The sequence below is a fragment of the Lepisma saccharinum genome, chromosome 27 (assembly GCF_977018435.1).
Source record: "Lepisma saccharinum chromosome 27, izLepSacc3.1, whole genome shotgun sequence".
NCBI classification, from domain to species: domain Eukaryota; kingdom Metazoa; phylum Arthropoda; class Insecta; order Zygentoma; family Lepismatidae; genus Lepisma; species Lepisma saccharinum.
This window is the reverse complement of record NC_139255.1, coordinates 56,162,407-56,188,848: the sequence shown is the minus strand read 5'-3', so window position 1 is coordinate 56,188,848 and position 26,442 is coordinate 56,162,407. Positions and strand designations below refer to the sequence as shown.

General features: G+C 39.3%; 1 protein-coding gene across 1 annotated transcript in view; it reads left to right on the top strand.

Annotated features, from left to right (window-relative positions):
• Positions 1-26,442, top strand: part of Lon (lon protease homolog, mitochondrial) — a 66,060-nt gene that overhangs the window by 33,428 nt on the left and 6,190 nt on the right. Inside the window, exons 7-15 of the mRNA XM_083113019.1 lie at positions 215-392; positions 1,008-1,189; positions 10,295-10,442; positions 13,009-13,212; positions 15,417-15,525; positions 16,266-16,376; positions 19,651-19,760; positions 22,335-22,547; positions 25,872-26,069. Of these exons, the coding sequence (XP_082969145.1) occupies positions 215-392; positions 1,008-1,189; positions 10,295-10,442; positions 13,009-13,212; positions 15,417-15,525; positions 16,266-16,376; positions 19,651-19,760; positions 22,335-22,547; positions 25,872-26,069 (1,453 nt within the window). The remainder of the gene's footprint in view (positions 1-214; positions 393-1,007; positions 1,190-10,294; positions 10,443-13,008; positions 13,213-15,416; positions 15,526-16,265; positions 16,377-19,650; positions 19,761-22,334; positions 22,548-25,871; positions 26,070-26,442) is intronic.

The following is a 26,442-nucleotide window of genomic DNA, read 5'->3' as shown; positions in this document are numbered from 1 at the left end:
GTCAACTCGATTATTTCATAAAAATTTTAGTTACTATTTTTATTACTAGTTCATTCTCACAGTTGATGAACTACTCTGATCATTCTCTGTGCATGAAGTGGGCTTGTACTTGCTACAATTTACAGTTGTACAAAATTCTTTTATATTTGAGATTTGTGAAATTGTGTGACAAAAATTTGTAGGTTTTAAACACTTGCTTGAACTAATGTTGCAGGGGTGCAGAATTGCCTCCTCAGGCAAAGAAGGTTGCTTTTAAGGAATTGAATCGCCTGAAAAGGATGGGTCCATTCAGTCCTGAACATTCCATCATCAGAAATTATCTTGAACTGATTGCAGATCTTCCATGGAGTAAATCATCATCAGAAATTATAGATATCCAGAAAGCTAGAAAGGTATGATTGTTATTGTATACCCTCTCTATGAATTGTTTGTTGAATTAGTTAGCCATTATTTTCAGTGCGTTGGAACGTATTTGAATTGTAGAAAGAAATATTTTTACGTAAAGATGGATTAAAGACATTCTAGAATTTAATCATAGGTGTTCCATGTGTGAGCCTATTTCTAGATTGTACTCATAACAATAATGTTGTTGTACTATGTCCACATAATTTGCAGGAAATGTAGAAATTTTAATTTGAAATAAGAACAATTCTTGGACAGCAAATACGGTTAGCATTCATATTGAGCTGTAATTTCTGAGTTTGAATTGTACACACTAATTCAGATTTCTAAACTCATGCCATAGTCAGAAATGCACGCCAAGATTTTTGCCCGGTATTTCGGTGGGCCAGTCCTGCTCTGTGTTATTTACATGTACAGTACATAAAAGACATATAGACATATGCATGTATAGTGTTGTGTACATATGCATACAAAACTAAAATATTTGTTTCATACTTTGAATATGTTGATAAACTGCCTAAGTTTTATTTATTTGAATGTAATGTAACTTTAATTTGAGCGTTGTTAGTGACAAATAACCAAATTTTCTTTACATTTATATTTAGGACCTAGATGCTGATCATTACGCTATGGACAAGCTAAAACGCCGAGTACTTGAGTATTTGGCTGTGCGGCAGCTGAAGAATAGCTTGAAGGGCCCCATCCTTTGCTTTGTAGGGCCACCAGGGGTGGGGAAAACCAGCGTAGGCAGATCCATAGCCCAAACACTAGGACGTGAATTCCATAGGTGAGTTTGTGAGCCACTAAATTCTTTAGAGGATGAGGTACTGCCTTGCAAGGTGCAGGTTTATTTACGTATTGTGTGAATGCACCTGAGTATTGAAAAGGAATAGAACCATTACAAATAATTTCAACCAGCCTCTTTATCAGAATGGTTAGCGTAGTGTGCTGTAATGTCAGGGAGGATAGGATCGATACCTAGGTAAGACATTGATGTTTGTACCATAATATATATCATAAGTTCTTCATTCATCTTTAGGGCCATGTAACGGTCCTTGCACGTCACACTTGTTGTCACCAACGACATGAGAACACAGCTGCAACTTACCTTAGTAGCTCAGTAGACAGTGGAGCAGGAACGTTTTTTTCATTTGGGGGGTACAAAATTCAACCTCCACACATACATATTTCTAAAATTGAATTTCTCATGCACCCATATATATACACCAACCCACCTGCACTCATCACCCAGTATCATCCCCACCTTAACAAAATCAGGCACACACTGCACTCTCTTCTCCCAATTCTCCACAGTGATCCTGAAACCAAAAACATATTTCCCGACAAACCCAGAGTGGTTTTCAAATGCCCCCCCCCCCCCCAACCTCCAAAACATCCTGGTCCACAACACTCCTTCACCACACATCCAACACCCCCCTGCCCATAAATGCAACCGACCCAGGTGCAAGACCTGCCCCATCATCATTACCTCTCACACCCTCCAGGTGCACACGGCCACTGGCAAATTTTACCCTCCATCCCAAAGGGACCTGCCATGCCTCAAACCTTATCTACATCCTCACCTGCAACATCTGTGGTGATTTTTACCTGGGGGAAACATCAACGGCCCTCAACCTCCGCATCAATAACCACCGCTCCTCCACCCACAACCTGGACTTCACTGTCGCCATCCACACCAACCACCACAACATCAGTTGCAACGACTGCTTCCGGGTAGCGATCATCCATCTCCTACCCCAACCAGCCAACACCTCTGTTCGCAAAAGATGGGAGAGGGCCTATATATCGGCCATGAGTGCAACCACTCCACCTGGCTTGAACAAGGCCACCCAGTAATGCCCATCCCTCACCCAACTTCCCTCCCAAGCCATCCCATCCCTCCCGCCCTCCTTCCCAACTCATCCTACACACTCACAGTTTATGACGAGCCTGGTGACGAGACAGTGTCTTTTTTTTCGTTCTACGCATCGCTTCTTCTTCGATGGGGACCTGGCAACTCTGCAGGGCCCCAACTTCCGGTTCCGTTTCTCCTCACACCGATGATGCTACATACCGGGTGAGTTTTTTAGTTTGATACAACGAAATATCTCGAAAGGTACGCATCTGATCAAAAAAAGTTCTGAATTAAATTTGTCCACTTCCTGGGGGTGGAGTGAGGGACAACTTTAAAATCTCAAATGGGAACCCCCATTTTTTATTGGTTTTAAATTGTTCGGAGCGATAATTATTCGCAAAAAAAAAAGAGCTGCTTAAAAAATTGATACTATACTCATGTGAAAGGCCAAGAGTCCCTTCAAGGGGGTAGGAGCAACTGTAAAATCTCAAATGGGAACCCCCATTTTTTATTGCAGATTCGGATTCTCCAGACAAAAATACGTAGGTTTTGTCTGAAACTGTTTTTTTTTTTTTTTGTTTTTTTTTTTGCATTTGTGATAGCTGGCGCTGTGATCGCAAAAAGTAAAATTTGGTGCAATTCTCGAGAACACTGTCCTCTTTGTCAGGCTTCGTGGCAGATTATGCCGTGTCTGTTTGACCAGGAAACAAGGTGTAATGGTTTCTAAGATAAAACTTGCGGTCCTGAAACATGCTCGGCAATCTGGTAAAAACGAGTTTAACCAATTATAAAACTGTAAAACGTTGAAGAAAGGGAATGTAGAGGAAAGATGGGTAAAGATGTTAAACAATGGAAGAAGATAAAAACAAATAGGCTTTAATGTAACGAAAGAAATGACATGAGCGTTCATGATGATAGAGGAGTTCCAAGGTGTAGGGATGACGTAATAATGCAGGAGTAGTAGGGAAAAGGAGGGGGGAGGGAGGAAGCAAGTGGGCAGAGCCAGTACCAGCCATCGGCAGCGCATCAGCAGCACAACATTAGCTGTGAAGACGACTAACTAGACGATCCATTCCGTGGAAGTGAGATTGTTTATTTTCACATGGTCAAAGGTTTTTACGGAGCTTTGAAGTCTTAAACGTTTTACAGTTTTATAAGTGGTTAACAACATTTTGAACAGATTGCAGAGCATGTTTCATGAATGCATGTTTTCTCCTAAAGACCATTTGACCTTGTGTCCTAGTCAAACAGACACGGCCTAATCTGCCACGAAGCCTGAAGAAGAGGACGGAAGTAGTGTTTTTCTTCTTTGACTCCATTAGTGGTGATAATACAGGCTATAACGGTGCAAGAGAAAATATATATATATATATATATATATGAAGGGCCAGGGGGGAAAACGATGAATGTCGATTTTTTGCCCATTTTGAGATCGCAACGCCATCTGATAGTTCAGAAGCTGTACTATAAGAATGAGAACGGCCTTGGTTGGGAAACGATGAGAAGTGCCTGAAAAACGTATTATTATTTTGGCATATATTAACATACTTATGAAAAGAAATACTTTGTTTTTCATTTCCTGGCAAATCGTCTCGAATGAACATTCATCGTTTTTCCCCCTGGCCCAATATATATAGGAATAGGATCAGAAAAGGTGCCAGAAGGGCGGATAAACACTAATGATGAAGGAGACAGTAAACACTTCCCACACGAAGAGAAATTATTCAATATTTCGCGATCTATGTCGCATTTTCAAGTTGAAGAAGAAAGATCGGCGTTACTAAGAGAAGAGGCACAGAATACTGACCGTAGCGTCTCTACGATCAGTGTTGCCAGAAACAGTTGATAGATCACGAGAAGTACTTTCACCAGTGTTTACTGTAAGGTGGGTGGGTACTTGGTGGGTAATTTTGGGGAGGAGAGGAAAGGGTTACTGGTTGGCTAGGTTGAGTCCGGGGGGTATAGTGGCGTGCATGCCTGTTATGTAGGCCCTTTCCCAGCGCCTGCGGAAAGATGTGTCAGAGCGGTGGGGGGGGGATGGATGATGGCAACACGGAAGCAGTTATTGAAGGTGGTGTTATGGCTGTTGGTGTGGATGGCAACAGTGAAATCGGAGTTTTGGGTGGAGGAACGGTGATTATTAATCCTTAGGTTCAAGGGGGTGGGTCCACCACAGTAGTCATGAACTCCTCTGACTACGTGGCGGAAGCCTCCCGTCAACTCTCTGATTCATCAACCTACAAGCCCACCACGGTTGATTCATCTACCACACACCTTGACAAAATTCGGGATTTTGTCCTCTCCCGAGGACCCCCTGAAGGCCTATCCAATTCCACCATCTCCTCACTCATACCTGACAACCCCCGCACCCCCACTTTCTACCTCCTCCCGAAAATTCACAAACCAAACAACCCCGGGAGACCCATTGTGTCCAGCTACAATTCACCCACTGAACGCATTTCAGCAGATACGTGGCACAGCCATGGGTACCCGCATGGCCCCCTCTTATGCCAACCTGTTCGTGGGCAGGCTGGAACAGGAATTCCTTGACTCCCAGCAACTGAAACCACTCCTCTGGCTCAGATTCATAGATGACATTTTTCTCCTCTGGACACATGGCGAACCCTCCCTCACTACATTCCTAAACCAACTTAACGACTTCACCACCCTCAAATTCACCTGGTTCCATTCAAAAGACCAAGTGACCTTCCTAGATGTGGACATCCACATTGCGGGAGATCACTTGGAAACTTCCATACATATTAAACCGACCAACCACCTCCAGTATCTCCACTACTCCAGCTCACACCCCTACCACACCAAAAAAGCCATCCCATTCTCCCTTGCTCTCAGAGGCCAGCGCCTCAACTCATCTCCCTCATCCCGCCAAAACTACAACCTACGCCTGCACCAAGCCCTAACCAACCGTGGCTATCCCTCCACCCTCATCAACAAACAAATCACCAGAGCCAACTCCCACAACCGCACCAAACAACCTAAAACCAACCCTCCAACTCTGATCACCCAATACCACCCCCATATTATGAAAATCAGACATACCCTCCACTCCCTCCTCCCCATCCTGCAGAGTGATCCTGATACCAGGGACATCTTTCGGGATAAACCCAGGGTCGTCTTCCGACGCCCCCCCCCCAACCTCAAAAACTTCTTGGTCCGGAACACTCCCACCCCATCCACACCACTCCCCCAGCTCACAGGTGCAACAAACCCAGATGCAAGACCTGCCCCATACTCATCACCTCCCCCACCCTCCCGATCCCCACAGCGGCAGGCGAGTTCACCCTTCACCCTAAGGGCACCTGCCACTCATCCAACCTCATTTACACCCTCATCTGTCAAATCTGCGGCAACTTCTACATAGGCGAAACCTCCACCCCCTTGAACCTAAGGATTAATAATCACCGTTCCTCCACCCAAAACTCCGATTTCACTGTTGCCATCCACACCAACAGCCATAACACCACCTTCAATAACTGCTTCCGTGTTGCCATCATCCATCTTTTACCCCCCCCCCCCCCGCTCTGACACATCTTTCCGCAGGCGCTGGGAAAGGGCCTACATAACAGGTATGCACGCCACTATACCCCCCGGACTCAACCTAGCCAACCAGTAACCCTTTCCTCTCCTCCCCAAAATTACCCACCAAGTACCCACCCACCTTACAGTAAACACTGGTGAAAGTACTTCTCGTGATCTATCAACTGTTTCTGGCAACACTGATCGTAGAGACGCTACGGTCAGTATTCTGTGTACAGTCAGTAACTGGATCAACTTAACCACTTCCGTTCCCTAAAATTCACCTGGACACACTCCCCCAACCAGATCACCTTCCTGGATGTGGACGTGCACATCGAGGGAGGACACCTGACTACCTCCATCCACATAAAACCCACCAACCACATGCAATACCTACACTTCTCCAGCTCCCACCCGTTCCACACCAAAAAAGCAATTCTATTCTCTCTGGCCCTCAGGGGACAGCGCCTGAACACTTCACCCACCTCCCGCCAGAATTATAACCTTCGCCTACACCAGGCCCTGGTTAACCGTGGATATCCCTCCATCCTGGTCACCAAGCAAATATCACGAGCTGCCTCACATACCACTACCACCAAGAAACCTGCTGCCACCAACCCACCTGCACTCATCACCCAATATCATCCCCACCTCAACAAAATCAGGCACACACTGCACTCTCTTCTCCCAATCCTCCACAGTGATCCCGAAACCAAAAACATATTTCCTGACAAACCCAGGGTGGTTTTCAAACGCCCCCCCAACCTCCAAAACATCCTGGTCCACAACACTCCTTCACCACACATCCAACACCCCCCTGCCCATAAATGCAACCGACCCAGGTGCAAGACCTGCCCCATCATCATTACCTCTCACACCCTCCAGGTGCACACGGCCACTGGCAAATTTTACCCTCCATCCCAAAGGGACCTGCCATGCCTCAAACCTTATCTACATCCTCACCTGCAACATCTGTGGTGATTTTTACCTGGGGGAAACATCAACGGCCCTCAACCTCCGCATCAATAACCACCGCTCCTCCACCCACAACCTGGACTTCACTGTCGCCGTCCACACCAACCACCACAACATCAGTTTCAACGACTGCTTCCGGGTAGCGATCATCCACCTCCTACCCCAACCAGCCAACACCTCTGTTCGCAAAAGATGGGAGAGGGCCTATATATCGGCCATGAGTGCAACCACTCCACCTGGCCTGAACAAGGCCACCCAGTAATGCCCAACCCTCACCCACCCTCCCGCCCTCCCTCCCAACTCATCCTACACACTCACAGTTTACGACGAGCCTGGTGACGAAACAGTGTTTTTTTCGTTCTACGCACCGCTTCTTCTTCAATGGGGACCTGGCAACTCTGCAGGACCCCAACTTCCGGTTCTGTCTTCTGTTTCTTCTCACACCGATGATGCTATAAATTAGCGAAAATTTTGAATTTTCCTACTGTCCGATGAGTGTTTCCTTTTACCTTATTTGATTTTTATATATATATATATATATGGTGAGAGAGAGAGAGAGAGAGAGAGAGAGAGAGAGAGGGGGGGGAGGGGAAAGGGTGTACATTTATGGAGAAAGTGGAATGAATATCAATTATGCTGTGATTCTTTATGCTCAAACTTTTCCAGACTGGGTGTGATCGCACGCTTCTTTTCGCAGAGTTGTTCAACAGTTCTCCACCGAGGGAACTGTACAACCAAAAAAAAAAAGAAATCACCGAAGAAATTGCGGTATTAGCTGCAGTGGCTCATAACCCCCACGTTAGTACTCGACAAATAAGTCGTGAATCGGGAATTTCGCAGACTACTGTGTGCCAAATACTGAAGTGTAGAAAATATCATCCGTTTCATGTTTCGTTGCATCAAGAACTTCATGGAGATGATTTTCAGAACCGAGTGACATTCTGTCAGTGGGTGCTTCAGCAAATACAAGGAGACCCCAGTTTCTTTATTCGAGTTTTGTTCTCTGCAACAGAGATAGAATTGTCAGAGTGAGGTTGTGTACATGAGAGTAGCAGTAAGGTGAAATGGCTGCCGTAATACAAAATCCCGCCAAATGTGAAGTGAGATCTGTCATACGATTTCTGAACACCAAAGGACAGAATGTAGCTGACATCCATCAGGAATTGTGTCATTTATGGACTGACAGTGATGAGTGAAGGGAAGGTGAGGCAATGGTGCAGAGAGTTTCGGGAAGGACGTTCAAATGTCCATGACGATGAGCATAGCGGAAGGCCTAGTGTTCAGACGGATGGTCTGGTGGAACGCATTAACGAAATTCAAACAAACACCATCAGTTCACAAAATCATGGCAACCGTGTTTTGGGACCAAAAGGGTGTGATTTTTGTGGAATTCTTGGAACCAGGATGAACAATTACAGCAGAGGTGTATTGCGAAACACTGAATAATCTGCGACGTGCCATCCAAAATCGGTGAAGAGGAATGCTACGCTCTGAATTTTTTCTGATCCATGACATCGCCCGCCTACACACAGCTGCTCGTACTGTTGAGACAATTGAAAGATTTCGCTGGGAACTATTCAATCATCCCCCTTACAGCTCCAACTTTGCCCCCAACGAGTTCTTTCTTTTTCTTCACCTGAAAAAGTGGCTTGCATCGAAGCATTTCAACGACAGTGACATGCTCAAGACATCAGTTCTGGACTGGCTGCACTCTCAGGCGGCAGATTTTTACGCAGAGGGTATACGGAAGCTTGTGCCACGCTATCAGAAATGTGTGGAGGTTAATGGTGACTATGTCGAAAAATAGCCAAGATATGTATTTGTTTATCAATCACAATAAATTTCTTCTCCTATCATTTTATGGTTTTTTAAAAAATATCTGCCTTTTTTTTTTTTGACATGCACCACGTAACACTTTGAAATGTCTTGTAACATTTTATGTGAACTTTATCTAGAGTTGGAGGATGCGGAAAGAACAAGTTGTTTTTGTAATCTTTCAAGCCTTTTGTTGTAGTTACACAGAAAAAAAAACTGGATTATTATTAGTGTCCCTGCTTTAATTTCATGTAAATGATATTCTTGTTGTTTGAATTAACCTGGAGATTAATGATCATTTGACTGGCTCTGTTTATGCCATGGTGTCCATTATTCTCTGTCATCTGCAATAAAAGCAAGTTGTTTCATTGTCAGTATTGGCAAGCAGTCGCACAAAAGACTTGCACAGAAGGGTAGGAATCTCCCCCCTCCCCCCTCGCCCCTCAGTTACATGCATGCCTTTCCAAAGAAAGCTCAGCATGATGATAATGCTGTTTTTGAAAACATCCATGTTCTTACCCGACGAGTTTTGCGATCAAGAATTGGCAATTAATTGTTTTATTTCCACATAGCGTTGACCGCTAGGCTGTTGCATGCCTTGAATTACACGTTTGTGTGCAGCACTTTAGCCCTGCTTTTGATCTTGTCATCTGCTTCCCAGGAGGGTAGAGCATTTCTTGAAAATCAACATGGAGCTTCCTGTGTTGCACCCCCAAGTCGCAAGGTAGGGTGAACGAACCTTCGAAAAGGATAGATCTTGACAAATGAGTTGTTTCTTTTGGGCCTCTCATCTAGCCAACTCATTGGTATCAACGAGGAAAATACAACCGATACTTAACGGTACATCGGTTCAGCCCTAGTTCATGGTGAATAAAAGCTCAAGATTTTGGTACAAAAACTGGGCATATAACTCATAGGATAATTCAGACTTCTTCAAAGAGTGTTGCATTGGTAAATAAACTAAATTTCTTTTTTAAGATTTTATTTAGCAGTTTGCCGTTCATTTCGAATTATTTTGTGATAAAACATGTTAGGAAAATGCACCTCACACCTTCCAAAAACATGAAAAATGTAAATTACAGTGTTCTATTTCACAGTTTCTGTTTCCGTCAAAACTGAAACATGCATGTTTCTATTTATCCTAATTCTCACATTCGTGAAATACCAAAAATGGAAATAAATGTGAAGAAGTATATGAGCTTCCGTGTAACTAAATGTCTAGCACTGTTATCTTTGGTGTTAGAAGTCGCAGGAGAAGCTTCAAAATGTTGGTGTTGGTTGAGCATCATGAGGACAATTGGAGAGCTACTTGAAAACAAGTCTTGAAGGCCATATGACAGTAGTGACTGAACCAGATCAATCATTGTATGTAAAGATATCTGTTTGGCGGTTACGCGGAGATAGGTAATTAACTCTGATAAACTTACTTTTCATTTTTCCTCATAAATGTTTTTATCGCCATGGATTTCGCCACCCGTCTGGTCAATCAACCAACATTTGTTTTTCTTTTATTTATACATATTTGTACAATTTTCTGTTGCTGTTATAAATATAGAGTGCATAATAGTTTATTGTCCAGCACAAGCTATAAAACATGTGCTTGTGTCAAATTATATAGTTTATTATGTTTATAATTATATCACAAGTTGAAAACAAGTTCTTATACTGAATGCATGTTTCAATATTTTTGCTGCTGTTCTTTCCATGTAGGATTTCTTTAGGAGGTGTGTGTAACCAATCAGATATAAGAGGGCATCGAAGGACTTATATTGGATCCATGCCTGGTAGAATAATTCAAGGATTGAAGACTGTTGCAGTTAATAATCCAGTGTTTCTCTTGGATGAGATAGACAAACTGGTAAGTTGTGAGTGATTTCAATTTACAGCAAAGTTAAACTGATTATTTGCCAAGGTTCTGGGTTCAAATCCTGGTGTGGGCATGGGTGTTCTTTGTGAGTGTTTCTTCATCAATTTCATCATATTATCACTCATCCTAGTCTTTGCAATTAGCGAAAATTGGCAGAAAAGCGATGCTTAATAACAAAAATCAATTAAACTGATATTTAACTTTTTAGGTCATTTTAAAATATTGTTTAGTAAATAAAAATAGTGAAATAATATGAGCTGATAAAAGAGTACATGAAAAATACTTCTGAAAAATGATTAGCATCCAAGAAGAAAACTAACTGTGGGAAGAACATGATGATAAGAAATCCTACAAAATACTTGATCTATTAGAAACCATTCAGGGGCCACAGTGGGCCATTCCCACCGAATCAGACCAGCCCACCAGGTAGCTCACCCTGTCAAAATGTAACTGCAAAGTTTGTAATACAAATTAAAAAGTAAGATGAAATTGTGTAGATAGATGATATATATGACAGCTATCTACTGACTGGCCCACCCACGGCAGAAGGTGGCACCTCCACTGATGCCATTACACAGAATGTATTTCAGCATTAAATGATACACACGTTCATACAGCACATATCTCCATGGGATATCCATAGGATATCTACAATGTCCAAATCAGATCCATGAATATTATGGATATCCTTTTGACATCCTGGATGTTTATTGGATACGAACACCCCTTCCTCCCTCCCTGGATGGGCATATGGATATCTACTGGATATCCAGAACTTCACATGAATATGGCTGGCTGGCTTTTATTTATTTATTTTGCGATTCCATAACAGGTATTTTAATAGTTTGGTGTAATTCTGAGATATTTTGAAGCAAAACACTAATAAGTTGACCCTTAAAGAATGGTCTGTGACACGGGTGTGTCAGCAGGTATTTCCCTTAATGACGGTTTGTGACACCAGTGTCACAAGCAGCTTTTTCTCGTAGTATGTCACTTTTTTAACATACTGTAACTTGGATAATGATCAGAGATACATGCTTTGAGTTCTGCATGAGTCTAGAGGTATGTAATTAACAATTAGTAAAGTTTAATTTCATTGTTACTATTTGGGGAAGAAGGGCGATGTTCCAGAAATATAAAATTTCATTTAGAAGCATGCAGAATTTCAAACATGCTTGGCGTTAGAGCATTAATTTTTTTGTCCCTCCGAAATATTAGCAATATGTGTGTAAATTTTTCCACATCAATGGCAAACATACCAGGCATTATGGGGGTGCCTTTTGGAGATTCACGTCCTGGCATAGCCTGTGTGGCATCCGATCAATTTCAAATTTCATGTAAAAATATAATTACTTTGCCTATTTTTCTTCATCTAACTGATTACGGATTTTTTTCCTCATCAGGATTATAGCCCAAAGTATACTGAACAAAACGAGGTATCATTTGTACCTCTAACGTTCTTAGTCACTGAAATCTAAAATTTCATTTAGAAGCATGCAGAACTTCAAATTTCCCGCAGAAAACACGCTCGGCATTACTGCAAATACCTGGAAAATCAGCCTCGTCGTCTAAGGGTTAAAGTGAAATATTCAGCCACTAAATATTAATCAGCATTTTGAACAACTTTTAATTGTTACAATTTTCAATCATCTGTATCAGTGAGAATCTGTAACAGTTCCAGCATCAATGGATATTGGATAATTTGAAATCCGAATATCCGTTATCCAGATTTTGTTTCAACTTGCCACCCTCTTTTATTTTCAGTCTCTCCGCAACTTCTGAGTCTGCCTTTTTTTTCCACAATTGTGTTTTTAATAGAGCTGAGCAGATACCACTTTCAACTGGATGCAGTGGATAATCTGGATAATTCAGATATCCAGATAAATGGATATTCCAGATATCAGACTAATACTGTGCATTCAGATCATTATTTACTTTTTCTTACAAGTTCAGTAAGTTCTGGTAAGAATAGTGTCTAAAATAAGGAAATAATTACCAAATAAAGGATTGGGACATCAAACTGAGAATGTTATATTCTAAACCATATCTGTTTTACGTATTTTTATTACGGCAGAAGACTTTGTGTGCATTTGTGCTGAACTTAGTTGTGCGGAGATCTATTTTAGGCAAAAAATATGCAGAGAATCCCTAAAACGGATAAACAGATTAGATGGAAGATTTGTAGAGAATCCTTACAGTTGAAAAACGAACATGACAAATAAAAGAATAGCTTATGCGAAGAGCCAGTAAAATGGATACTTGATAAAACTGTCCAGATGATTGACCTATCCAAATGTTTGGATAATCCAAATATCTGGATAATTAGGATATCTATATATTTGAAATCCGGCTAGAAAATTATCTGATATCCAGATAACATTTTATCTGGATTTGGTCATCCATAGTGGGCCAAACATTAAGCATAAGTTTTTAACCAGAAGTCGTGACTTGTAGCAGCCAGTACTGTACTGTTGAATCGTTGGCAATAGATGCGAGCCAGACCTCATCATAGCACCTTTACGGCATTTCTTATCATATTTGGTCGCTTCATTTGCAGGCAACAAGTGTTCATGGTGATCCAGGTGCAGCTTTGCTTGAAGTTCTGGACCCGGAACAGAATTGCAACTTTATGGATCACTACCTGAATGTTCCTTTCGACTTGTCTCAGGTGATGTTTATCGCCACAGCAAACACCACACAGAGCATTCCGCCTGCACTTCTGGATCGAATGGAGGTGATCCATGTTCCCGGATATTCTCAGGTATGTTGAGTGGATGTTTATATCACTTCTTACCTTGCTTTTTTCCCTATAGTATAGTTAATAATAACCCATTGCGCAAAAGCCCATCCCTTGTTAAATTAACCTTTAGATGCTGGATCTCTTGCGTGCCTGTATTTTGTTACTATTATTACGAAGTGCTTCAAACGACATTTGTTAATAATAATAACAATGGATGTATTGTTTTGTAATTCGAGTATAAAATACCTTTAGATGTAAACTAATGAACAAAAAAGACAGAAGTGAAATATAGTGTATAGTTTTCAAGAAATGGCATGCCAATTGCTGCCATGAACTAAAACATGACTGGGGCAAATTTCAGCCTTTGGCCCCACATACCTCCTGAATCCTTAATTGTCGAACATTGCTTACAATGTTGATTTTTACTCATTCTTGCTTGTAGAATTTAGCAAGAATTTAAATATTTCAAAGAGATGCAGTAGTTTAAAAGTTGTAAAGTTCAAATCACAAACCCTGAGACCTTCTGTAAACAAAACCACCTGCATGCAGAAAGCATTGCAAACTCATAGAAGTAAAATAATCCACACGAAAATCCAGCCTTGTTACAGAATTCATTACGTAAGGTAAAACAATGGCCAATTTGTAGTATGGGATACGCTGCCGCAAATGACGTCTCACTTTAAACCCAATGCTCTTTCTTTTTTTACTTATTGCTTCACCTTTATGGTTAACTCCAGTAATCATTTCCCATAAATTTGGCTTCTTTCTTGCATGTGAATTGAATATATTTTACTTGCATTTTTTTAGACAAAATGATATAACATGGTAATGTATATTTCTAAGGATGATATAGATAGGAGTGTATTTGAAATTTGTTTGTAGATTTTATGTAAATTGTATCTTATGTAAATAAAATATATAATGGGCATAAACAGCCATATGCAATGCTGTAAGTCCAATAAATATATTGATGATGATGATCAAAACAAGACAAAGAAAGTTCGTAAATTTATTGCGGTTGGAAACTTTGACAAGCATCCTAATAACGATTTTTGTTCCGCCAAATATAGTGCACTTCGTAAAATAACTTGGCGACATGGCAAGGCAAGTTAAGTGTGAACATTTTGTAGTAATATGCATTGTAATTTTCAATGAGCTTAGAGATTTGTGTACATAATGATATTTTATAACGTTGGTTATTTTCTAAAAATAATCATGTGAACAGCAAGGAAGTAGTGCAACTTAGTAATATATGCCTGACTTATCCTTAGAAAAATAACATGCCGAGTTCTATGCATGCGGGAAGGTCTCCATGTTCTCCTAGCTTGTTTTCAAAACACCAGCAAGGACAGCCTTTGAAAAGGGGTGAGAAACAGATTCTACTCAATATTTATGTAACGTTCTGTCAGTGGTATCCTGAGAAACCAGTAAATGAAGTGGATAAGTTGGTATCCCAGTGCAGTGGTGTGTCAGTGTCTGCAGTTTTAAGGGTTATGAAAGAGAGAATGACCGGGAGAGTAACAATGTATGCGGCTGATGTTTTGAGAGCGGGTTCTCACATTCAGAGGCTCTTATATAAAATGAATAGGTGCGGCGAACTATGAGTGTAACAGCAGATGATTGCGGTCATGAATCAGCTGACGCGGAGTGATACATTGAATCGGTGAGACCGTTTGTTTACAGAAGGTCTCAGGGTTGGTGATTTACACTTTAGCCACTTTTATAAATTTATCCCATAATAATACAGCGGTATCAAAGGCAAACCAAGTGATAATAAGGACTTTTACAAGCTTCACTTGTTAATATTAGTAACAATGGATATATTATTTTGTAATAAGAGTATGTCATACCTTCATATGTACACTAAAGATCGAAAAGGACTGAACTGAAATATCATGTGTAGTTTTCAAGAAATTGCACATTAATTGCTGCTGTGCATGGTCGAAATATTGACCATCCATCCTCAATGGGTAAACATGTGACAGTCGAAATTTTGACCAGTGAGATGCTAAAAGTTAATTCTAATAAACTATGGATGAAGACGAAAAGAGAATTAGTAAATGTTCATTTTCATTTAACCAAGTGGTATCCCCCATCTCATTTTTATGTATGTGTGTGTTTTAGCAATATTACTGGCATGAAGCTTTTGCCTCAATGGTTTAATCAATACATCACATTCATCAGTGTTGGATCCATTAATAAAACAACCATTTTGTTTGTTGCAGGAAGAGAAGTTCTACATCGCCCTCCAGCACTTGATTCCCAAGCAACTGCAGGAACATGGATTGACTTCGGATGTGATAGACCTCCCATCTGAAAGCATCAAAATGCTGAGTGAGTACTTGTGGCTGTAGCTTCCCAAGTTTTAAAACCAACCAGCAAGAATACACAGAGAATTTATTTAGGGCTGAGTCGATGCCAGTGGTAGCAGTATCGAAAAGTATCGGTCGGAATTCCGCTATCGATACAGGCCGATATGTTTCCGTCATATTGCTCTTTCGCGGGGTCAGCAAAAATGCTGTACTTTTGCAGTGTATTTATCCAAGTAATTATGCAAAATTCAAACTTTCTTTTTATTTTGAATGAAAAACTATATTTTGTGATTACATAAAATCTATTTTAATATTCTGATGTACTTCTTGAACATTCTAAAGCAAATTTCGTGGTAAATTGATGCATATAAGTGAAGAAGAATATTTACACACCAATATTGATCAATATTTTGAACAAATTTGAATTATTGCCATTTTCAAGTATTGGTATCAGTGGGAATCGGTAAGAGTATCAGCATCGGTATTGGTTCAGCCCTAGAATTTATAATTCTTGTCATGAGAATGTGTATTTTGTGGCAGCATTTAATCTATATTTGTAAAAATTGAAAATCTTCATATCCCTCCCTGCCTTGAAGGATCACTGAGCATTGCTTCATGCGTAAAGAATATAAACAGACATTAAGAAATTGTGGAAAAAAAATATTGAGACTGTGAGCATATAATAAATAAAGGAAACTCTGTAAGAAATGAACTTGTTACTTAGAGAAGTACCATAAGGAAGTCTTTTGTTTATATTCCCAGTTTCTAGGTATACTCGTGAAGCAGGAGTTCGAACACTAGAAAGAAAAATTGGAGCATTATGTCGAGCTGTTGCTGTGAAAGTTGCCGAGAAGAAATTTGGAAATTCAAGTGGTGAGTGTAGTAGCATTTTGTTGTGAATTTTATTGCTACCATCAAGAATTTTGTTTAATTCCTGTGACGTTGTCACACGCTGCATGCAGTGGGTGGCAGCTCCAGGAATTGCACTTGGGAAAGGCAATTTTCCCACGAAAGTCCATTCTAGCCAATACTTACGTAGTTTCTATGCCAACAATATATAGCACTACTCCGTGGTCTGTACGGATTAACATGCACAGCAGTTCTAGGTCTGAATCCAGTATAAGTAAAGGATGTTTATTATTTTCTTCTTTATCCATTCTTGTGATAAACCTAACAATATAAAGATACGACAAAAGGTGGTGCAACAAGAAACACAGACCCTTTTCTCTAGAATCATGTTGTTGAATTGTTGTTTTAAGTCCACTTTATGCACAGAGAGGCTAATCGGGACTGGACCTACAGTTTAAAGTGGTATCCAAACCACTATGTGCCTCCACCGTAGAATCCTATCATGTCAGTTGAGCCAGGAAAATGTAAAATTGTACGTAAAGCATTAGTGTCATTATTTATTTATTTAATTTTGTTTGGAATTTAGACTATGAACACATTCGGGTCTGGCCTCATAATACAGCATTTATACCTCTGGTCTGTGGTTTTTGGTTGTTTTTAAAAAAATCATAGAAAAAATATTTTTAATTTGTTTTTATTTACCACTTACTTCCTCTAGTCCCCTTCTGCCATCATAGCGTAGGGTTGGTTGCCTCGATCCATCTCCTCCATTCCTGTCTGTTTCTCATCATTCTCTTCATCATATTTATTGTCTTATTCCTTTCTCTTCCAATCTTTTCCATTCTGTCTTCAAACATTATCCTTGGTCTTCCTTTACCTCTCCTACCTTGCACCTTTACTTCTAGAATTTGCTTTACCTTTTTGTCTTCATTCATTCTGAATACATGTCCCCACCACTTTAGCTGTCTCTTTTCAATTATTTTCTCTAGCGACTCCTGTTCCACTTCTCTTCTTATTATTTCATTCCTCACTTTATCTCTCCTAGTCTTATTAACAGTTCTTCTCAGGTATTTCATTTCACTAGCCTGAATTTTACTCAGATGTTTATCTTGAAGTGGTAAACTTTCCATTCCATATGTTAATGTAGGGACCAATACTGATTTGTATAGCTGCATTTTTGTCTTTACTGCCACTTCTTTCTTTCCATTATTGTTTTACTGAACTGATAATATACTGTATTTGCTTTTCTTTTCCTATTTAGGATTTCTTCATCACACCTACCATCACTTGTTATGATGGTTCCTAAATATTCATATTCATCTACTTCTTCCAAGTTCTCGTTTCCATATCTAATTGCTATTTCATGATCTTTTTCTCCTTTTGCCACCTGCATAACTTTACTTTTCTTAATATTAATCTTCATCCCTTTTCTCGCAAGTTCTTCTCCCCATTCTATTACGCTCCTCTGTAAATTCTCTTCACTGCTAGCAATTAAGACTATATCATCAGCATATAGCAGTACTTGCAGTTGTACTACTCTCATATTCCAATATCCTATTTGTACTCTTGGGGTTCTTCTTTTGCAAATTTTAGTTATTTCATCCATTACATTAATGAATAGTAAAGGACTGAGACTATCTCCCTGTTTAATTCCTTTTTCTATTTGAAATTCCTTAGACTCGTTTCCTTCTATTCTTACTATTCCTTTTACATCCTTATATACACTTCTTATTGCTTTAATAAGTTCCTTAGGTACTTCCTTACTTTTATTTACCACATATTTCTTAAATCTACAAAACTTCCTCTTTTCAATGAACAAAAATTTGTTAAATTTTCTTTTCATTTTCTGACATTTTTTAATATTTTTTTCAGCAATGTCTTGTGAAGAAGAAAAAAGTACAACATTGTAACCAATGTTAATATAGAGATATTTTAAGTTCGTAATCTGGAAATTTCAGTAATTAACTACATAAACTATCAATACATCTTTTGAATCTTGCATAAGAATACTTCTTATGTGCACATAACAAAAAATATTTACAAATTACAAGTAATTATCTTTTGTATGAAAAAGTGGCTTCAGGACAGGACCAGACAATATATTATTGATTTGCGTCATCTGTAAAAATTAAACAAATAAAATAAATTTTCATTTGACATACACTATACGAAATAATAATAAAAATACGTCAGTGCATGTAGGAGAATCAAGCAAGAGGCAAGATGAATAGACCCCAAAAAATTACCTCTTCTCACTTCATTCATAAAATACTAGAGTTTGCAACACTGTTTATATTGTCGACAATAATTATTACGAATATAACCTACCTTCCAAATCTTGAAATTCATCTGCATCATCAAAATCGTCGCTAACTTCAAACTCTGAGGCGGAATCCTCATGCAGAATTTCTGCTATGCAGTCTGGATCTAACGATGCTATTCTAAACAATGCAAGATACATCAACCCGACAACAAACAGTCGCAGGTGCGAGATGAAAATAGCACGAGTCACCTAGCAGTCGGAATTTCAACAGAGGGGCTTGAATGAACACGCGCATGAGGCGAAGTACGAGCATAGCCCGTCGTTCAATCGGCAAAGCGATTGCATACTGCAGGACGGGCTATGCCCGTCGTGAGACCCCAATGTGTTAACAGAAGGCCTCAATACAGAATCAGGAACAAATAATAATAATTATGGTAATTGACATTCGGTATTACAACTTTTACCAAATATCCATAATAACCATCCATAATGTTTATGGCAATGAAATAAAGGATGGTGTAGCTATACAATACTGATATACCATTTTGTTTAATTCCTGTGACGTTGTCACACACTGCAGGCAGTTGGTGCCAGCTCCAGGAATTGCACTTGGGAAAGGCAAAAACCTAAATTAGACACCAACTCTATTGTATTTCCCTGTATCTCCCGTATTGGAGCTTTTTTTTGTTTGTTTGTTTTGTTTTGTTGTTGTTGTTCGGCAAGTCATACAAAACTTCAAGTCAACTGCAAGATCTTGCACTTTTAACCTTTGGTGGGTTACCAAAATGGTACGTTGGCTGTGATATTTCCATTTCTGTGCATACGTGCCGAAAAGGGTTAATGTTCTGATGTAATTTGAGAAAATATTAATGCAAAACTCTGGCAAATTGATGGTTTTAATTGTTACAATTTTCAAGCATAGCTGTTGATAAGAGTATAAGCATCGGTATGTTCTCATGCATATTTTTCAAGTTGTATGTAATTTCTCATGTATTGATTACATGCACTGTATTGTCATTCTTTATCTTGTTGCAGGTAACATGGAGATGGAACAGGACAAAGGCCTCTTGGAGATCACTGCATTGGCATCTGTACATGACTTTCCTATACTTTTGGATGAGGCAGCTCTGGAAGACATTTTAGGTGTAAGTGCATCTCCGACCATTACACTTTTGCTGTATGATGTAACAGTTGGGCTGAAAAGTTCGTAGGCTAACATAGTAAAAAATATTTTTTTGACAAAATTCGATTTTATTATTCAATATAGTTGCCTTTGAGGGCGATACAACGATTATAGCGGTCATACAATTTTTCGATGCCATTTTTATAGTACGATTTCTCTTTAGCCTCAAAATAGGCCTCAGTTTCGGCGATTACCTCTTCATCAGTGCTAAATTTCTTTCCAACGAGCATTCTTTTAAGGCCTGCAAACAGGAAAAAGTCACTGGGGCCAGATCTGGAGAATATGGTGGATGGGGAAGCAATTCGTAGTCTAATTCATATAATTTTGCCATCGTTTTCATTGATTTGTGACACGGTGCATTGTCTTGATGAAACAGCACTTTTTTCTTCTTCAAACGGGGCCGTTTTTTTCGTGATTTCATCCTTTAAACGCTCCAACAACGCTATGTAATAATCTCAGCTATCTCGATCAACTTTACTTTACGATCATTTAAAATTATTTTGTGGACTTTTTTGATGTTTTCGTCGGTAACAGCCTCTTTGGGGCGTCCACTGCGTGCATCCTCTTCGATGCTCATTTCGCCTCGTTTAAATTTAGCAAACCACTTCTCAACGGTTGATTTTCCTGGTGCAGAGTCCGAATAATGTTTATCAAGCCAAGCCTTGGCTTCAACAGTATTTTTTTCCGCCAAAAAGCAATGCTTTATTAACACACGAAATTTTTTTTAATCCATTTTTACACAATAAGAAAAGCTGCTTCACTCACAATGCTATATCTCACGAACTAATTATCCGGCAGCTGTGAAATTTATACACGTATCTTTTGAAGGTTAGTACTAAGTAAAAATCACATGGATTTAATTCTAGTAACGCCATCTATGAGTCAGCCTACGAACTTTTCAGCCCAACTGTTATTGTGTAACATTATTCAAATAAAGTAATAAATCTAAACTTGGTAATACTGGTATAAAATATCATGGAGAAAAGAAGTGTTGACCAGATAAAATGAATGATTTTCTAAATCGCCTTAAGGTTCTTAATGCCAAGACGTTCCTGCCAGAGAAACATATTTTGATTTTGGGAACAGTACTCCCCTCCCAAAATACTCTTACACTTGCACGTGTGAGAAACAATATGTAGGATCAGTCAAGACTGAATATCTCATCAAGGTACCATCTGAAATATTGAGAAGGAAGAAAAACAGGATTGTTAAAACATAGGAAATCATGAATTATAGTAATGAAAAATTATAAATAATACACAAAAGGAAACACTGAATTGAACCTAAAAAAATAACTTCCAACATTTTCTTAACAAAAGAAAACCTAAACAAAATATCACTATTAAAACTCAAGATATAACAATTTAAGGGAAAAAGAACACAAAAGAACTGATCATGCATTTTTGTTGTTACTTGACCTGAAAAATGAAACAATAGAAATATTTTGTAAAATAAACAGAAATGGCATGTATCAAGACAACCAATAAAATGCAGACTGTTTATTTGTTCATCTATCTTCTATATATATAAAAATGGATGTTTGTGTGTGTTTGTTTGTTCCAATATAACTCTCGAACACCTGGAGCAATTTCAACCAAACTTGGTACACGTATGACTTGCAATCTGGAAAGAAATACTGTGGGGGTAAGACACCCCTAGCACCCCTAGCTAAGATGAATAGTAACACTCCCAATGCTGTTCAACTCCCAAGTTCATTTTACACTATAGTTAGAATTCATTATATTCCTGTCTAATATAAGATTGGGATAAATAAATACCCTGGCAACACTGGGCAATCAGCTAGTTATTTATAAAAAGTAAATGCTGGTTTTCACTCTTGTTTTAATTCTGCAGGGTGTATCATAAGTAATAGCGCAAACTGACACAGTTGAAAGTACACGACAATAGAAGCAAAGAAGTCTTAGTAAACATGGGTCTGCAAACGAGCCGTTTTCGAGATAATCGCGAATTTGTGATTACAAGCCGCCACTGACTTCATTGTTTGTAAACGTCATCCTAGTTGGTAAAATGCTAATAATGTGTGCGAATGTGTGGTTAGAAGCAGTCACTGATTGCAGGTGGACCTGCACAAATTTCGCCTGAAGTTGAGTATATGGTGTTGGAAGCAGTAGAACATTCTCCAGGAACCTCAATGAGAAAAATTGACGCACAAGTGCCAGTAAGCCACAGTAGTGTATGGAGAATTTTTCATCGCTATTTACTCTACCCTTACCACCTCCAACGACTTCAATGTCTCCGTTTCTTACTATATTATTAGCATTTTACCAACTAGGATGACATTTGCAAACAATGAAGTCAGTGGCAGCTTGTACCGCACATTTGCAATTATCTCGAAAACAGCTTGTTTGCAGACCCATAATTTACGGAGACTTTTTTGCTTCTATTATCGTGTACTTTCAACTGTGTCAGTTTGCTCTATTACTTATGATACACCCTGTTTATGTTTTTCATGTATATTCTGATTATCTTGAATTGGTTACCATGATGCTGAGAATGTTTTATTTGTCTCAAACAGCCTGCAATTTTTGACAACGAAATATCTGGCAAGTTGGAGCAGAGTGGAGTTGCCATTGGATTGGCATGGACTGCAGTTGGTGGACAGATGATGTTTGTGGAGGTGTCCAAGATGCGGGGGACTGGCGAGTTGGTGCTCACTGGCCAGCTTGGGAACGTCATGAAGGAGAGTGCTAAGTTGGCTGTGAACTGGGTTCGGACACATGCTGCTGAGGTAAGAGTTAGGTTAGGAGCACTCGGGAGTAAATCTTTATAACTCTCACTCTGTTCAAATGTGAGATAGCATTGGTTTCGGTTACTGTACTGTCTCCTGTAGCTGATAGATAGTGAACAATGCCAATTCAGTAGCCGTTCTTTGACAAAAATGCACAGGAAGGTCGAGGTAGTACATAAGCCACAATGCAATGGATGAACTTTTACATGCATCTTGCTCAGTTAATTACTTTTGTGGGTAACAAAGTTTTACTCCCAAATCGCTCATATTGCAATGCAGGATTTCACCATTCAGCTCTTCATAGCTGTTGCCTACTTTTCTAACCACATAGGTTTCTCAAGAGCTTGGGTGGTCCTTTTTAAAAAATGTTGTCTTTTGATTCATACTAAATTATACAGAGTGACCATAAAATCATATTCCATATCATGAAATTAGTATGAACCTCTGTATGTTGTCCATTAGAAGCATGGCAACCTCTGTGGTAGAGTGATTCACACAGTGCTGTACAGGTGTTTCTTTGTAAGTGTCTCTTCATCACTTTCATCATATCATCACTCATTATTATTTTCGCAATTAGCCAAGTGAAGTAAAATAAACCAAATCAGTTAGTCAAAACATTTCCGAAGCCTCCGGTGGGAGTAGAGGCATACCCTCCCAAGTAGGGTAGCTTCACCATTGATTTTGGTGCAGGTCTAGTAGATGTTTTTTCTCACACAACTTCTTATGTGTTGAAAGTAATAAATAAATAAATCGTCAGTTGTACATGTTTCATGTACACTGTGAGGAAGAAGTTTGTGGGGAACAATTCTGGGAATTGTGACGTTCACTTCACTTTACCATGGCATCTTATCTGCTCCAAATGAAGCACACTTCCTATCTTTTGAACTTCCCAGCAAAAGATGCACAGTGGTATGTGACAAAGGTGGTACAGTGGTAGTGTCGTCGCCTTGTAATCAAGGGGTCCTGGGTTCGATACCTGGTGGAGGCACATAGTGGTTCGGATCCCACTTTAAATTGTAGGTCCAGTCCCGATTAGCCTTACTGTGCATTAAGTGGACTTAAAACACCAACTCAATGAATGTGCACACAGCAAAATCACTGATCAATCTGCCACCTGAATGAACAAACAAGGAGAAAAGGGGAGGTGGGGATAGGACATTTATGGTCACCCTGTATGTCTAAATTAATTTATTTAGCAATTACCATAGATAGTTTAGGAGAACGTTGTCACTTGACTAATACAACTCATTCTACTAACCCCTAATGCCGTCACCTTGCAATTAAGGAATCCGGGCTTTGACTGGAACTGCACATTACACTGAGTTCCTGTTCATACAATACATGAACGATGAGCACACTTGTATACAACTGAAAAGTTAAATTTCAAGTCCTTAGCACAACTGGTTTTTCATGATGTTATACAACATGGTGTCTGCCAGGCAAGAATGTCAAGAAAAAGATAAGAACCTTTGCTTGGCAAGCTGCAAAAACGGGGGGACCAAGGACAGTTTATTTCCCTTTATAGATAAGGTTTAGCATAGTGTGAGGGGGGGGGGGGCAAAAGTGGCAAAAAGTGTGGGGGAGTCTCCTTAATTGCTGCCATTGCACATAGCTGCTTTCCAGCAGCTAATATACATGTATTACACATTACTAGGGTGCGGATTTTTGCCTATTTGCCTATTTTATTCCTTTGTAGTAAAACATAGGCTTTAATGTTTTAAACTTGTGCTGTTTCTGGTCAGATAATGCATTTTTATAATGCCTATTTTGAGGGTTAGTGCCTATTTAGCTTAATCGTGCCTTAAAATGCCTATTCTGCAATTTTTGCATACTTTAGCTTTTTTTTAACGGCACCTCTGACTACCTCTACATTGAGAAAGGTATGTCTTTGTTAATGTTAAACTGACTGAAACCAGCTCTTTGCCAATTTGAGGCTCACAAGTGATGTCAGATCATCGTAGATTTCAAGTGTCCCTCAATCAGGGTAAGGAAACTGGATAACTGGTTGGCGACTCATGCTTGGGCAAAACTATGCTAACCCACCCCTTCTTTTTTCATCTGAAACTTGTAGGAGTTCCGCAGGCTATTCCTGAGCTGGGCAGGGGTGGTTCTTTGTCAGTGTCCTTTCATCAGTCTCGTTCTATCATCCTCCATACTCATCGTCGCGGTTAAGCAAAATGGCGGAAAAACAACGTTAAATAGGAAACATATGAAATAAAGGTTCACAAGAGTGTGACAGTATATTTAAAGACCAGGGGTGTAAGGGGTGACCTTCCACGTAGGCGCCCAAAAGTCAACCTCACTTCCACATAGTGCACCCTGGACTAATGACTAACGAGGCTCTGGCAACTGGCACTATGGCCAGTATAATTTTGTGTGTTGTCCTGTTTGTTGTCCTTGTGTGTGCTGAGTGCCCGTTTACGGCCTCAGCTTTTAACAGAAGTCAGAACAATTTAGCATTTTTAGTTATGCAACGCTAGAGTTGTTATTTGTAATGATAAGGGGCTGGCCCCCGTATAATGTGACGGGAGCAAAATAGCCTAAGTGCTGACGCTCCCAAAATTTTAAAATCAAAATCAAAAATCAAAATTAAAGACCGGGTTTTTAGTGAATTTCCGTGCACTTTTGATTTTCAGGTGGCTTTTTAAGTGCCTATTTTAGTGCATATTTGAGAGGTTTTTAGCGCCTATTAGAGTCCGTTTCACTTTATTTAGAATCAGAAAATAGTTTTTATTTTGCATTTTCTAGCCTTTTTTTTTGTTTTTAGGTCATTTTACAGTATTTTTTGCCATTTTTATTGCATTTTTTACATCTTTTTGAAGTTTTTTCTTCTTCCCAGTTGTTTCATGAATTGTAAATGCATTTGCTAGCATAACTTACATATTTAAATTCCCTAACATGGTCTTTTTTAGCAAGTACACCATGAATGGCAAATATGGTCAATGCAGAAGCGCAATATTATTTTTAACCAAAATCTTTGGCAGTGAGTTTTGTGGAATTGTGGTAAATTTACTTTTCTTCCAGCAAACTTAAAATATTTTGGGTGAAGCCTAAAAACCTTCGGAGTATTTTTGTAATCTTGAAGTAAAAATATAGAACACTACATTGGCACTTAAATTGCATTTTCCCCCTTTGCTTCAATAGTTTAAACCATGAAACAACAGATTTAATCAAACTATTTAATCAAGCCGAGCGTCAGGACAACTAATTATACCTAATACCAGATATAGAAACATGAAAACGTACCTAATCATGGTTTACCAAATGTTGCAGTTTGATAAATCAATTTGATTTTGATTTCTTTTCTCTTTTTTTTTTATTCAGTATGGTATTGAAATCAAAGAAGATCTAATGTCAAAAACAGACGTTCACATTCACTTCCCAGCTGGTGCGGTGGGCAAAGATGGACCTTCAGCTGGGGTTACCATAGTGACAGCTTTGATGTCCCTGCTTGCAGATAAGCCTGTAGCAGCCGACATTGCAATGACGGGAGAAATTACGCTCAGAGGAGTTGTGTTACCAGTAAGTTCCCATTTCCTTTGCAGTTTGATATATAACATTTAGATTTTTGTAAACAGTTTACAATTGAATATTGTTGTAGTTAGGGAATATGTATAATGTTGTGTTTTTGTAACACTAATTCCATTGACATTCTTCATGAATTGTTTACTGTTGTGTAATATCAGTAAAAATGCCACCTGAGTCAGATCAGAATCTAAAAGTTATGCATACAGACATGCATATTCCGTTTTTGACGGAAACATGAAATGTGAACTAACACACTGTCATGTTAATGTTTAATCTATCTATATATATTATATTATTTTATATATAAAAATGGATTTATGTGCGTGGGTGGGTGTGTATGTATGTTTGTTCCGGCATAACTCTCGAA